General features: G+C 34.8%; 1 protein-coding gene across 1 annotated transcript; it reads right to left on the reverse strand.

Moving 5' to 3' along the window:
* Positions 1–843: 843 nt before the first annotated feature.
* Positions 844–3,175, reverse strand: LOC143597153 (acyl-lipid omega-3 desaturase (cytochrome b5), endoplasmic reticulum-like). Its single transcript, XM_077075740.1, has 8 exons — positions 2,843–3,175; positions 2,648–2,737; positions 2,272–2,338; positions 2,061–2,153; positions 1,765–1,950; positions 1,611–1,691; positions 1,272–1,409; positions 844–1,172 (listed from the first exon to the last, which is right to left on the reverse strand). Exons 1-8 carry the CDS (start codon positions 3,106–3,108, stop codon positions 990–992), a joined length of 1,104 nt encoding a protein of 367 aa, XP_076931855.1. The 5' UTR covers positions 3,109–3,175; the 3' UTR covers positions 844–989.
* Between the last annotated feature and the right edge of the window lie 13,059 nt (positions 3,176–16,234).

Raw genomic sequence — 16,234 nt, forward strand, 5'->3', positions numbered from 1 at the left:
CACCAGAGAGAGTTGTAGGTTATGTAACCATAGCTTATTAGAACAGAATTTAGTAAATGTCACATTGCATCAGCCGATTGGCCACCGCCAACCTTCACCAATCAAATACGGTTACTAATCATGCAAGTTACATTATATGGTACACTATTTGTACCATAATTATTCTATATGGTATTATCGTCTCGCAAGAAAGACATTTTTATGTGTAATCTTTTGATAAAGTTAAATATTAGTGACTAATGCTAAGAAATTGTTGGTACAACAAGCATTTAATAAGTGAAGAAAAAATAGTCACATTGTGTCTGATTACTTGAAGGTCGTTGGTTGTCACTATTGATATGTCGACAGCTTGTGTTGTCACAAGAACATCACTTGGTCGACACCTGTTTTTCTCTTTTATATATCAGAATATTAAAAACTTATGATATAAATATGAACTGTTTTTTCATATATGAGTAGAATAATTGGCTTATCACCATGAAGTATAGTATTGATAAGAGATTCTATATATGTAAGTTGTTTAATTGTACTTTGGGTACCTACTTATCACACAACTTGAAGCATAACATTTAATTAAATATTCAAGTCAAAATTACTTTAAAGATCGATAACTAAATCTATAAAGAACTTTTGTAATTAGCCTTTTGTTATAATGACATGTGCTGATAGTTAAAGATTGAAATATTTATGGTCTCAGTTTAAAACATGACTCAAAATAGTTTTTCTACCGTGGTGGTGTTGCCGGGAAAACCAGGAATACAACATAAAAATCAGTACGGATGCTATTAAAATTATTTATTAGGTTTAGACAATTACTAGCACTAAAATCAAAAGAAAACGAAGTTTAATAAATATGATCCTTTCACCAATTAAAATCATATAACATAACTTCCATAATCCATTACCAACGATAAATAACACTAATGTAAGTTTTATTTTCTTTCAAGACTTCTCTCCAATAAGGAAATCTTCAAACTAGGTATGATCAATCACTCGACCTTCTTCCCAACCATTCGATAATCGGTTTGGTAATAAACGATGTCACCGGCATCACTAACGTAATGGTCTTGTTTGATGCTTCTAACCAAGTTATCTATCAAGTGAAGAGGTATTGGACCCGACTTTTTAGGCTCTCGGTAATATTTCCCAAGCACCGACTTTGCAGCATTTGTCTACATAACACGTAATAAATTAAAAAAGACAAGAAAGGAAGACGATCACGAGTTAAAAACATAAAACTTAGACAAGATAGATTATAGATAGATATATACCGCTTCGACTAAGTGATAATGTGATATTTGTGGGAAAAGATGATGGATGACATGAGTGCCAATGTCATGATGAATGTTGTTGAAGATTCCGTAATCCCGGTCAACAGTAGTCAACCCTCCCCTCAAATAACTCCATTCCTATTCGAAATAATTAAAAACAAAAATCGTTAATTCCTAACTTATAACATATAACAGGCAATATAGTTTGCTAGACGTGACAATTTCAACACTTGTACTATAAACAAGTTGAAAAGCTTTAGATACTCTTAAATTGAATAGATTGACATGTTAGTTATTATTATTATTATTATAAAAAATATTGACTAAGTTGATCTTTACCTTGCCACGGTACCAAGGAAGCTTTTGCTCGTGCCCGTGGTGATGTAAATAAGTAACGAAATCCAACCACATTACAAAAATCTACATATAAAAACACAAATTAGTCAAAAGTACGATAAAAATACCCTTAAAACGAAAACAAAACAATATTTACCAAATAAGGAACTATATAGATCTTGAACAGTAGGGTTGGACCAATAACAGTTGATAAATAGATTAGATTCGCAACCATAAGAGTCCAACACAACGTCGATGTCACAATATAACGTCTTTCATTCGGGGCGAACATGTCACTATACGGGTTAAAATGTGACCCTGATTTTCCAGGGCTCCTTTTCCACTGTTTCATTTCATACAAATATTGTTAGACAAAACGAGTCGAGCTAGTACGCATTGATAAATTGTACAGTACAAGTCATCAGTGCAACATGATGAATCAATATATATTACCAAGTATAATGGGTATGCGAATAAAGGTAGAGGCACTTTGAATCTGAGCAGTTTTGTCGGAGCATCTAATGCCGTGTATGTCTTTTCCGATAACTGAATAGATACATTATATAAATAAATAATAAATCATATTAAATAACATTTATGCAGAAAATAATATTAACAAAATCTAGATATTTATGTTACTAGTAAAAACTAATAAAAATATTACCGGCACCCATGATTCATCATTTTCGACATGACCATGGTTTTGATGATGAGTTCTATGACTAATCCTCCTATTTTCCAAAAAAAAAAACAAATAAATTATACATAAACAAACAAGCAAATAAAAAAAAATTATTCTGTTTGACGTAAAACTGTAATTGTGTTGTAGCCCAATATATATGCATATACCACACACAAAAAAAAGTGAACTAGGGCGACAAATTATTAGCCCCCCCAGCCCCTTTGTCGTCCTGGGGGCGGTGTGCTAAAGATTTATTGCCCCAAAATGGACATTTTATCGTCCCATTACCGAGGGCCTTAAAATTTTAGTCGGGTAAAAAAACCACCAAAAGGGTAAATAGGTAATTTTACAAACTTACCACCCGTGGTAGGGTACGAGGATGGCCGAATGTAAGATATGGCCCACAATGCTATTAAGATTAGGGTTATCAGAAAAGCTTCCATGACCACTAAAAAATAACCAAAAAAACAAGATTTCAGATCTAAAATGGTAAAAAAAAAGTACAACAATCAATCCACAAAGTACAAACAAACAATGCACAGTAAATAAATACCAATCATGACCAAGAACAAAGACAGCCCAAAACATAGTCCCTTGAGCAACCCAATAAACCGGCCACACCCATGAACAGTTTTTAAACACAACCGCAACAACGGTTAACAACAAAATGACCAAAATGTCCCTGAGGACATAGCTCAGTGACCGGTAAGGGTTCTTGATCCAACAATGGTCGGGAATGGCGGCGCGGATGTCCGCCACCTTGAACGGCGGCGGCGCGCTTGGGTCGAACTGGTGGTTGGTCGGAGATGAGACCGTCATTGTTGGTTGCAGAGGTTTATTAATGGTGGGGCTCGAGGGTGGTTTGAAGAAGATGAAAGAAAACCTCTATATTATAATGGTTTTCTCAAACCCAAGGAGAAAGGGTTTGGGAGGGTCGGTTTATATAATGCTGGAAAGTGTATAATTGTACCACTTATGGTTACGTAATCAAATTTTTTCGGGTGTTTCGGATTCCTTATTTTACCTGCTTATAAATTTTGACATAAGTTATAAGTTATTCGTTCGCCGAAAAGTTCTTTATGTTCGTTTATTTATTAAACGAATGAACATCGACACATGTTCCGTTCATTGATTTAACTAATGAACGTTTGTTTATGTCTGTTTATTTATGTAATAATAGAAAATAATTAAATAATATATGGATAATTAATCTACTTAAAAGTTTATATCTTTGTTCAATTATATTCTTTTAAATTTTAAACAAACAAACAAACAAAAATGTTCATTTTTTAAATACAGGAACATGAATATAAATATTTATTTGATTAAGTATGTGTTCGTTGTCATTTGATTCATTTGCAGGCTTTCAATATTCACAATGATGAATACATCGGTCTCAATCTCTATGCCATGTCGAATTTATTTTTTGTTCGTGAACACATCATTCCCTTAATAAACGAACATGAACAAGACATTGTTCGTGTTCATTCGGTTCGTTTACATCCCTACACATTCCCTAACACCTGTTAAATTTCTCAAAAATTAATAAGTCATAAGTTGTATAAAATAAGCAATCCCAATTTCCAAACACCCCCTTATAATATGACGATTTTATCTAAAGTATGCATCACTCATACTATGTGCATCCAAGTTTATACAATGTTTCTTCTAATAATACTACACTTACATATAACTTTGTGAAGACTATTGCACCCAATGTTGTAGTGTTTGTACGTTCGTTTCATCATTTTGGTTTGCCAAACACAATCTGGCCTTATAAATCATAAATTATAACAGAAATATAAATAATCTTTGAGGTCAGAACTTGTAAAATAATATAGAAGGAATTAATTCTTAATACACAACATTATATAGGCTGACAGTTCAAGCCCACAGGTTAGTCTCCAAGAATCGTAAATCTTTTTAGGCAAGAGATAAAAAAAAGTTTGGTTTTTAAATATAAACCAAGGATTTATATTTAGTAGAATAGGCTTTGCGATTAAAAGGGGATAGCGGCGCAGCTTGTTGCTCGCTTACCCATTATCCAGATGTAGTTCGGTTTGTGTTATATATAAAAGGATTTACGGAATTATTGTTAGTTAAGTAATTAGGTTTAAACATTAAAAATACATATTTTTTAGTTAAAAAAGTATAAAATTTAGAAGAAAAAATTTTTGGGCCTCTCTGGGTGTCCGGCCGGGGTCGGTCGACCACCCGGCCCTACCTCATAATCGGTCTTGCTTGGCATATGCGTCGGGAGACGGTTTTACCCAGTGTTTGAGGTTGTTGCTATGACAGTGTTATTGATTCGGATTTGAAGCGCCAAATAAGTATACATACTAGTCATATAGTTTTTGATAATTATTTATATTTATTAAATATTATTTAAATGAGTTAATTTAAAAGTTATAATTGGTTAGACTGATACTATCGAAAATAATTGAAAATATAAACCAAATAAAATATAGGAAACAAATGCCAGTATCGGTACCAATATTTGTGGTGGTTCAGTACGGTAACGATACTTAACACGAAATGGCTCATCCTAAATTATTAACACAATGATGAATTGACGTAAAATTCGTTTCATGTTTATAAGATTTCTCTTACGACGTATATTGTTAGCATGTTACTAAATTGAGATATTGTTAGTATGTTACTAAATCGTACCGTACTAAAAATAATCTCATATAGTAGTTAAGTTATTTTGAACGAAAATAGTCTTGTTCAAATTTACATATATTCTCAATCTCACTTTTGATTCTTTCACGATCTCCATTCCCGATTTGATTTGATCCTAGCTAAATAAACACAATATAAACTTCGAAAAGAAAATAAATAAATCAACCGAAAGTGAGTTAAAAAAACGAATACTTAAGAAAGTGATACAAAAGTAGGTAATGAGTATTTCCGAAAGAAAAGTATCTATTGGTGTCTTGATCAGAACCGGCAAAGATAAAAGCATGGTTGAGCCATATGACCATATCGAAATTCATTTCAAATTTCAGTCTAAACAAAAAATAATATTCAACTCTCATTTTATATTAAACTAGTAGAGTGTCCGCGCGATGCGGCGGCGAACAATAGTTAAAGGTTTTTAACGAGCTAATATAATCCAAACCAGGGCTAGCTCGAACTGGACTCGAACTTCATTCCGAGCTGAATTGGCTAGGCTTCAAATTAAACTTGAGATGATATGCTTGACTGTCAGTGTATGATTTGTTGTCCACAGCTGATCGAATAAGTTAAGGGTAGTTTAGTCTTTATGTTTAATGTAATATGGCTCATTCGCTAGGCATGTTTAGCGAATGAGGTCCATTCATTATAGATTAAGCTCATTCGCTAAGGGATTTAGCAAATGAAGGCTCATTCGTTAATGTAATGTCCATTCGTTGAGGACGTTTAACGAATGGGAGGTCATTCTCTATGGGAAACCTTATTCGTTAGGTGTGTCTAACGAATGAGAGACCTCATTTATTAGTGATGATTAACGAATGATGGTAGCTTATAAATAGGCATTTCCTAATGAATATACGTAGATATCTATGCCATATTTATTCTCCGTGTAACGTTACCATGCCGAATTCTCTATAGGCTTAACTTATGTAATGTATGAACAACAACGTATATCAATAAAGTATTGTTAACGTAATCGTCTCGTATACGTATCATGTTATGCGATTAGATCTTGCAAAAGGACCATACGTTTTCTCATTGACTCAATTTGGCTCAACTTTACAATTTATTATCATAAATATCACACATATAACTTAATCACGTCGATGGATTAATTCTAAGACTTCACTTAACCAAAAAGTTGAGTAAGTCAGTTGCTTGTTTTAAGGACTGAACTTGTGTTTATAGAATATATAGTCTCTCCTATACAGGCCCGGCTCTAGCCCAAGTCAAGTGAGGCATTTGCTTTGGGCCTCAAAGATTTTAGGGCCACATTTTTTATATAATTCAATTTAATTAGGCCCAAATTTATGGGTTTTTTCATAAACATGAAGTGCACACACTTGGATGATTGCTTGCTTTCTTTCTTTTTTTGGTGTGAGTGAAATATTTGTGTAGATTAAGATTTTTGTTTGTCGATTAAAGTTTGGTTGATTTGAAAAGGCGTTATAGGTTTTTGTATGGTTTTTTATAGTCTTTTGTTTGTTATTTCTATTTCAAAAGCTTAATGATTTTCTCGTTGGATTTTTGATGGGTTCTCGAATTTTCTTTACAAATACCATGATATTTAAAGGAACCATACGACAAATGTCCCAAAGGACCATTGATTTCTCTAATGCTTAATCTTCCGTGGGATCTTGTGTGGAAGGACTACTAATGCTAATCGCTAAGGTTTATTATAATTATAGTCATGCTTTAAAATGCAACTCTATTAATTTCGAGAGTTTGAGAGGTGACATATGAATTCTTTTATTTAAATTAGAAGTTAGATCAATTTGCATTTGCTTAATTGCTTACACCTTAAATAGAAGAAAGCCTCGAGTTTAAATCTCGCTTTAGGCCTCCGGAAACATTGAGCCGGCCCTGCTCCCATATTGTTTCTCCATTCATATGGACAGAGAAACAATAATAAATGTTTAACGTTAAACAAAAAGATACATTATTTATAAGATTTCTAATGTGTTTTAACACTTGTATTTACTTAAACTATTAAACTTTATATGCATTTATATTTTTCTTCTCCTTATACGAGAACCTAAATTAAGTATAATTCTTCAACTTTTAAAACATTGATAAGTTTTCTCCATGACATTATTATATAAAAAACAACACCATAAAATCAAGTATTTAAAGAAAACTACATAAGTATTTTCTTTTCTAAAAAAACAAACTACTTTTTTTTTGCTATACTATTTTTTTAAAGGAAAAAAATGATTTTCTTTATACCTAGGTGTGTTGTGCGTATAATAAGTGTGATTATAGTCATGCGTAATTATGAAAATATGTTGTGTAATTATCATAGAAGGTGTGTAATTATGTGCATGCAAAATTGCAACATATATTGCGTGATTATGTTCGTGTCAAAATGGGTTGGTGTTATTTTCAAACGGGTTAGAATTAGGTGGTGTTATTTTCCAACTGATCAGAATAGGTTGATATGGCACGCACAACCCGACGTTAGTAGGCGCGTCAGGCTCGCCATGCGCGTCAACCAACATTGGAACGAACATAAACCCACATCTGTCGCATAAAGCAATATCAAACTTGTAATCAATGTCGATACACATGTAACGAAGGCACATCGACCACATAGTTGTTACTGGTACGAGCGTAACTTGACGACCATAAACGCATAATGCATCATCGGATGCGTAACCAGATTCGGTACCTGGGTAACCCACGCTTGAACGCATGAAATCTAACGTCGCCACGTGTGTAACGCGGCATCTTACTCGTAACCGATGTCGGTACGCATGTAACCCGACATCAAAGGCTTAACCAGTGTCGGTGTAACCCGACGATGTTAAACGCCTTGCCAGAACCCGGTTGTCGGCCGTAAATCGTATTCGTGTAACATGCGAATTTTTTAAAATTACAAAGTATAGCATTACTATACTCAAATTAAAGAGAACAAAATTCTCGTTTTTATGGTGTAGTTTATTTTTTTAAATATTAACGTATGAAATAGTTATGATCTTTTAAAAATCGTGAGGGGTAGTTGTTTTACTTGAGGGGCCAAAAATATAATTATTGTTTATATAGTAAAAGTTGATAAAAATTGAGGGGCCAAGATGTAAGTATTGATACAAAGACATCTTTACCATTAAAAAGAAGTTAAGACATGCATTAAGACTTGTAAACTTAGCAATATTTGTTAGACCTCTTAACTTTTAAGAGGTCCTTCACCCACTCTTTATATATGGTAGAGATTTTAATACCAACCATAAAAACATACTCATATTCGTAATTATAAGGGGGAGAATACCATTGTTATATGATTCGAACTCCGGTAAGTTGGGTTGCATATGACTGGTTAGCTTTTCAGATTCTCCGACAACCAACTACACTCAGGGTCGTCTCAACATCCTCAGAGGCCTAAAACTAACAAAAATGTTGAGGTATTTTTATTTTCTTTTGTGTATGCGTACAGCGCTAGAGAGTATACATGATTATAGCATATGAATGACATGTCATGATAATAAAATGCAATAATCGTTAGCTTGTGGCTCATCATTGAGTTACTGATTCTAAAAGAACTCTACTTTCAAAATCTTATAATACGTAATTCTTATTTAAGATGAAAGCCCTATAAATCTGGAGGCCTAAAGCCATTGTCACATTTAGCTTACCCACGAGACGGCCCTAACTACACTAGCGTCATTATTATTTTTTATTATTATTAGAGCACCTACAACATGTTACATATATTGAGGTCCAGATCGAGGTGGAAAGGAGTGGACGAAAGAAAGCACACTTGTAACGATGTAGGGAAAGTTTGTCAAGCAAGTTTTAAGGCTATGTGTAATGGGGCAACATGTGGGATGAATTTGGATGATTTCTGGCGGCAACAACCTCCCCCCCCCCCCCGGGGGGGTGATAAGGGGGCGGGGGCATGAACTTGTCGCCTGGTAACAAATGAAAATAATAATAAAATTGTAAAGTGGCAGCTGGTAGGTAGCCCTACACGTGCAAAAATCGTTTTTACAACACCATTACACCCCTAAAATGAAAATCGCTACATTGTTGACGTGATGCCATGTGTCAACCCATAAAATAATAGATATGAGTGTTGCCATTTTTTGTTGTTCTAAATTTAAAACCTCACCCACGTTGCAATTTGGAATTTGGAACCCCACAAACATGGTCGGCTCCGAAAATTGGAAAAAACAAAATTGGGCCGAAGACGAAAAATATTTTGGACCTTAAGTAAAAAAAGGGGATTTTGTTGGGTTTAAACAACTTAATTTTTAAATTGGCTTCTTTGGTTATGATTTTGGTTGTATATAATGGCTAAAAATGTCTCAAATGGGACTAAGTAAATGGTTCTTTCGGGCAGGTCCTACATGCGGGCATCCCCCGCAACGCAAGCAACATTGTTTGCAACCCGCAACCTTTTGGTTGAAAGTCATACCTATTTGTCACTGTACTAAGTTAATTGTTATGTAATTAAGTTTAAAAAATTAAATATACATACCGGTTTCATACAAATACATATAATTTTAGAAAAAAATCGGGCCTAGCGGATAGTCAGGCCTATGGCCATCGACCACTCTGCCATAGACCATGGTCGGCCCTGCCTACAAGAGTACAAGTTTAGAACCAGTTACACAATATTACCTTCTTTATCATATAAGGCGCATCCACACGCACATGACCTTCCCACTTCTGGTATGTCAATTTGTATTTTAGTAGTGATGAAGGTTGATGAGGCTCCGAAGAATCGACATGACTACCCCACTTGGCGTGACAGAGCGGCGTTCATGTTGGTCCCGAAGCTATGCCAAGCCCATATTTTGGCACCCCCCCCCCCTAATGCTCTAAAAATGATAAAATACGGACATTACTAGCAGTGGCGGTGTTTCTTTGATCCAAGGTGGGTCGCGATCCCATCACGTTTTTCACTCGTTACTGTTTTTTTTCCGGAAAAATAAAAATATATATATATAAATGTATTGAGTTCGCCCCAACCAAGTTATTTGAATCCGGACCAACCATAATGTTTGAGTCCGGGCTAACCTTGAATTTTTTTTTTAAAAAAAAGAAAGTTTTTTTAAAGCCAAAAAACAAGAAATCATTTACAAAATAAAAATATAGATAAAGAAAGGCTAAGAAACAAAACTACGCAAGACCAAAGCCAAGCCCAAATAAAATTTAAACAAACAAACAAAAAAACTTTAAACCCAAAATCCAACCCTACCATCTGGTAGATGTTCGAACACAACAACAAACAAATGGGGTTTTCATTATGCGCGGATGCTGTGTGACATAAGCTAAGGTGAATTGGTGAAATCGTTTGGGTGTGAAGTCGATTAATCGATTGATTGGGCACTGTCGCTGTCTGTTGAAGCCTGAGGTTCGAAACTGACTCGTGTTGGAGTGAAATCGATTAATCTAATTAGTCAACATAAGCAAGTAGAGACCAGGTTCGGCAAGTCGCATTTCACCTTTTTGTATTTCTTTCAAGTTGGTATGTTAGGGCTTGAAATTATTGTTTACCCAGCCCGAACCGGATTTCCGACCTAAAACCTAGAAGCACAAAAAATATTTAGGTCTTGTGACTTTCGGCCCATACATATTAGATGCTCAAAATCCGTCACTGATTACTAGTCGACCTCCATGTAATGCTTCGGAACAATACCGCATTCCTCGATGGCAAATTAAAAATGTATGTGGAAAGAAATATCTAACAACCTATTAAATAAAGTTATATAAAATATATTTTCAATAAGGTATTAAAAAATCACCACATGTGTTCTAGTGATAGGAGGTATGAGTTTTTTATTGAAGACTTAAGTTTAAATTTTACATGTGTCACTTTTGGGTGTATATTGACAATGAAGGAGTTGAGCTAGGCTTGTTCAAATGTTGTCAGTTCGAACCCTGAGCCCAACCGGGTTTTCGTCCAACCGTGTGTTATGCCAGAGAGTTATGCTCTTGTGGTGACAAAACGATTGTCAAGTAACTGTTGGCGGTATGGTTTCCCAGGGGAACGTCCAAGCCAAACTCTGAAGTCAGCGTGAGTCTGGTTAAGACAACATAGTTTGATCAGAGTTGGACGTCGGGACAAACCTAATTTGAAGAGTGCGGTAACTTAAATACAAAAAGTTAAAAGGTATTAAACAAAACCCACCCCTTTTGTAGCCTAGGGGGCAATGTTCACCAAAAAAATACCCCGTCGCCTTATTTTATCGGCCCACTACGACTAGCCTAACGGAGGAGACATAGTACATATGTTACACACACGGGCAACAAATAACCTTAGGTTCAAGTCACAAGCAACTGCTATTTTATTTTTTTATGTCCCCAAAAGACCACGCATAGCACTTTTTATGTTCTCAAAACGATATAATAGAATAGTAAAATGTATGCTATGAGCACATGAACGATTCGTTGTTATGTTCTTAGAGCATTCTCATCCCAGTCTCCATCCTCATCTCTATAATTACACTAAAAAACATTACATTTCTCTCTTCTGTTCAATTAAATAATATTTTTTATACCCTTATCATTACAGTTTTCTCTCTCCTCTACTCACAACCAATCCAACAAATATTAAAAAATAAATAGGGGCAAACAATGTTCCCCAAATGTTTCCCCAAATTTACAAAAAATCACTACATTTCTCTCTTCACCCTATAATTTACACTCACAATCACTCACAACCGCACCCCATAATTTACAAACTCTCCACATATAATTATAGGGGATGGGATGTGAATGCTCTTAATATGCAAATATATTTCCCTCTTTTTATGTACGGAAACCTTATTCGATTTGTTAAACTTAATTTTTAAAATTTTTTTTTTGAAATAAAGGATTAATTTATATATAACACAAACCGAGCTACATCTGGATAATTGGAGGTTAACTAAGAGTAAGCGGGCTGACTTCTACTATCGATCCGAGCCATTTAATCAAGTTGATCAGTTATTAAAAATTAAAACTAAAGCGTTAGCTATAGGTTCGGTTTTAACTCGCAAGTGAATGTCATATTCATACTTTTATAATCATCATTAATGAGAGATTAGGCATTGTTAATCCTCATTCAAATCTCATACACAAAATAACGTGTTTCAAACTATCAATAAAATCACAAAGTTAAAAAATGTATGCTTGAGTCTTTTAAATCTGAATATGTTCATTTATTGATAAAAGTATATCAAAATATCTTGACTCTATTTGTAATTTTGTATGTGGCCATGATAACATTTGCTTTTTCCTATTAAGACGACATGTTTACTTTTTATAAACAATAACATTAAAAGGTACAAATTATGCCTCTAAAGGCATGAATCTATCATCAACAATGTTGGTATTGACATTAGTTATCAATTCAAGTTTATGAAGTAAGTAATTTGATTAATTGCAACAATTTTTTTTTCCTTTTTCATGGAAATCTTAGATTTACATGACATGCAATATATTAGGGGGGGGGGGATGTGGTGTGATCACTCATCACACATCCCACCCAATCAAATTGTGCCACATCACTAACCCCAAATCCATCACATGTAATGGTTTTTTACCAGGGGTGGTGGTGTGGTGGATGGTGTGTGATGTTTTTTTTAATAAATACTAAATTAAATAAAAAGAAAACAATATTTTACATTAACTAAAAAATAAAACAAGATTACATTAAACAAAGACAACTAAATTAAAAAAACCGACAAAAAAAAAAACCTACGGCCCTTCCCAACCCCACTTGTCGCATATCTCGCGTTTTCGTTGAAGTAGTAGCGATTTAACGGGTTCATCAAGATGGTCGTGCAGTTGTAGGAGGATTTGTAGATCGGGCGTTTTTTTGTTTTTCATTCAAATGGTTGATATACGCCTCCTCACGCTTCATTTTTAAAATATGAGCCTCTTTCCTAAACTCCTTCTTCTCGGCCATTTCCCCCATCCTAGCCGACTTGTATTCGGCGAAGTTTTCGGCCATCGCTTCCTTTCCAAGTCTTGACGGTTCCCCACTTTTCTTGCGATTCGGCCGTGTGGGTGTGGGTATGTCTTCGTCGGGATTGTCTTCGGGTTCTTCGTTCAAGTTCATGTTCGGCATGTTGCATGACAAGCTGCCGGTAGACGTCGTTTAGTCCCCGGACTCGGAAGTTTTTGATCTTTTTGAACAAGATCCTTTCTTCCTTGGAGCCGTTGGTCCCTTTAAATCGACCAACGGAATCGGTACCCACTTCGCGTGACGTCTCGCAATCTGCCACGCAACCAAGTGGGGAAAATCCTTAACTTTGTAAACTGAGACATATTCGCGCAAAGCGTTCGTTATCATAGTCGCCTCGCTCGCTCCGCTTTGTGGAGTTCGGGTTTACAAAACATTTAGAAAAAATATATTTATAACAAATTGTAAAAATAAAGTACTAGATTATAAAATAAATAAGCTAAAATAGTTACCTCTTGGACGTAACAAGCGTTAAATTTTGACATTTTTCGATTCAAATCTCTCCACTTGCCAATCATTTTATCCTTGTTTCGTTCGGTTGCGCCGGGAAGTTGCGAGAAATGTTCTTTAATACGTTTCCATAACGCGTCTTTTTTTTTGTTGGTTTGAGCGTTTTTTTGATTCGGAGCAATGTAAATAAGCCTTGGTCAAGGCGACCTCCTCATCGGCCAACCAACGCCGAGCACCTCTTTGATGCGGCTCCTCATCCTCGGATTCATCTTTATCCAAAGTTTGCACATCGTGACGAAAAGCACTTGCAAATTGATGTATAACATCGTTATTGTCTAGGGGATCGACGGACATTTGGGACGGTTGAGAGCCAAACATTTGAGACGGTTGAGACGGTTGAGATCCAAAATTTTGAAAAGCATTATTTGGGTAATTTTGGGTAGAAAAATGGGTATAAAAGGTTGGTTTTGATACGATTGGTTTTGAGACGGTTGATAATAACGTTGTTGTTGGGAAGGTTGTTGTTGGTTTTGGGACGGTTGAAAAGGTTGGGGATAATAAGTTTGTTGTTCGGAAGGTTGGTTTGTGTCGGGTTCGTCTTGTAAGCGAAATCTCGTCGGTTCGCCTAGATTTTGTCGAACCTTTGGTTGGGTTTGGGTTTTCTTTGAACCCGACCCACGTTTCTTAGAACCCTCTATTTGATATGTTAAAAATGGTGTGTGTAATAGAAGATTTTGAGTTGGATTTGTGTATGTTTTGAAGATATATTTATAATGTTTTTATTGTGTTTGGTTTTAATGTTTTTTTTTATTTTTTCAATTCCAACGGCTACATTGAACCCCCCCCCCCCCCCCCGGCTCTTTCTTCTTGGAAAACACCCCCACCAAGCGTGATGGCCATCTCGCAAATTTGATATTTTCGCGTGACCATAGGACCGGCGGCGGTGTTGTCTACCTCATTACGCGTGGCGGGGAGGCCACCACACACCGCATCGTCCGCCCTTATATGATGACAAATCTCATTATATGACCGTATTCTTTTATGCAACTTAAGAGCAATTTAATCTTGTGATTTTAACACTAGAACTTTGTTCATTTTATTACTTTTAAGTATTATAGGACGGAACGTTAAAACCAACTATATTAGACTGCACCGTTCAAAACAAAGCAAGTCAACCGGTTTAAGATTTATATGATTAGCTTTGGTTCGACAGTTTACAATTTTACATAATCCTCCGAGTGTTTTAGAAGTTAAAATTCGTCATGTATTGAACTTTAGCATTACTTAAGTACATAAGTCAAATAGATATTCATTTATTATATACTTTTTATTTGGATTATATTTGAGTTTTAACAAATATATTAATCATTTGCATGAAGAGTGACCTTCCACAATTGATCCACGTGATTTAGTGGTCCACATGCTATTATTATTTTTTAGATATAACTTCGCCTTTACCTTATACTTTAAATAGTATCGTTTTTAATTTTTAAACTATTTAAATTAAACTCTATGATTTTTCTTTCATAGCTTATACTTGTTTACTTAAAAAAAACTATTACAACTTAATTATATTTTTTCTTTCTTTCACTTGAAATATTCAGCTCCAATGCCATAACAAAACAAACCAACTCGATTGAATTCTTGCCAAGTCACAACGAACCAAAAACGTTTAGATACCCTTTCGGCCATTTTACGATTATGTTTTTGGGTTATCTGTTTCATTTCCTATAACCAGCCGCGAAGTGTGAACCAAACCACCGAGCAAGTCGTGACTCTCGTTTAATAAACGTATATTATTTTGTATTAATGTTAAATATGTATGTAAAAATATCTAAAGGTAGCCGAAGGTGATTTGGTGGTGTCGGAAGATGCTACCCTCTTCACACTTCTCAAAGTCACCCACTTTTTTGTCCTCTTATCAATTTGAGATCTGGCTTCGTATCGGCCCTTTACGATCCTGTTTAAACATTTTGGCCCTTGAGATTTGAGAATGGAGATGCTTAACCCTTCTTTTAGGGGTTTTTAAGAACACCATCCATTTTTATTAAAACACATATCAATACGCTCCAAATTGTGCTATACGGGTCGTACAATATGCCCCTTGTAGTCTTATAAGAGACGTATAAGGAGGCTGGGTGTCCTTAATAGGACCTTTATTATTATTATTTTGATACTTGAAATTTACATTTTGTAACAGGTTTGGTTGCTAACATTAGCCCTGTTAGATTTTCCTAGTTAAGTTAGAATGTATTTTAAAATCTACGTGTTTAAGAACGGAAGAACCTACTCATATATATGTAACTAACTTTTGAACCCGTGTATTACACGGGGGTTTGTCAAATAATAAAAATAAAAAGATCTATTATCTAAAAGAAATGAATAGAATTATAGGTAAAAATAAAATATAATATATAGTATAAACAATAAGAAGTCTAAAATATCAAATTTACAAATTTGATTTTTTAATGTACAACATTTGCAAAAGTTGTTTTGACCAATTACTCATGGATTACTATGATAAATGAGATGAGAGATTAGAGAATCAAAAGAGAAATTATAACCCATTTCTCAAAACTGTTTTGTCCCATGACCCATGGATATGTAGGAAAAAAAAGATGAGAAATTAGAGAATTTGAAATGAATTTATAACCCATTTGCCAAAATTGTTTTGGCCCGTGACCAATGGATAGTTAAAATGAATGAGAAGATAAATTAGAGAATTAGAAAGAAAATTATAACTCATTTGCCAATATGGTTTTGCTCCATAACCCATGGATAGGTAGGATGAATGAGAAGAGAGATTAGACCTAGAATGAATGTGGGATTGTCACATCATCCTCATTATTTTCTTTTATTAGTATAGTTAGA

Source organism: Bidens hawaiensis, unplaced genomic scaffold (assembly GCF_021521415.1).
Source record: "Bidens hawaiensis isolate Kalapana, Puna unplaced genomic scaffold, B.hawaiensis_p1.1 tig00047656_1, whole genome shotgun sequence".
Classification (NCBI taxonomy): domain Eukaryota; kingdom Viridiplantae; phylum Streptophyta; class Magnoliopsida; order Asterales; family Asteraceae; genus Bidens; species Bidens hawaiensis.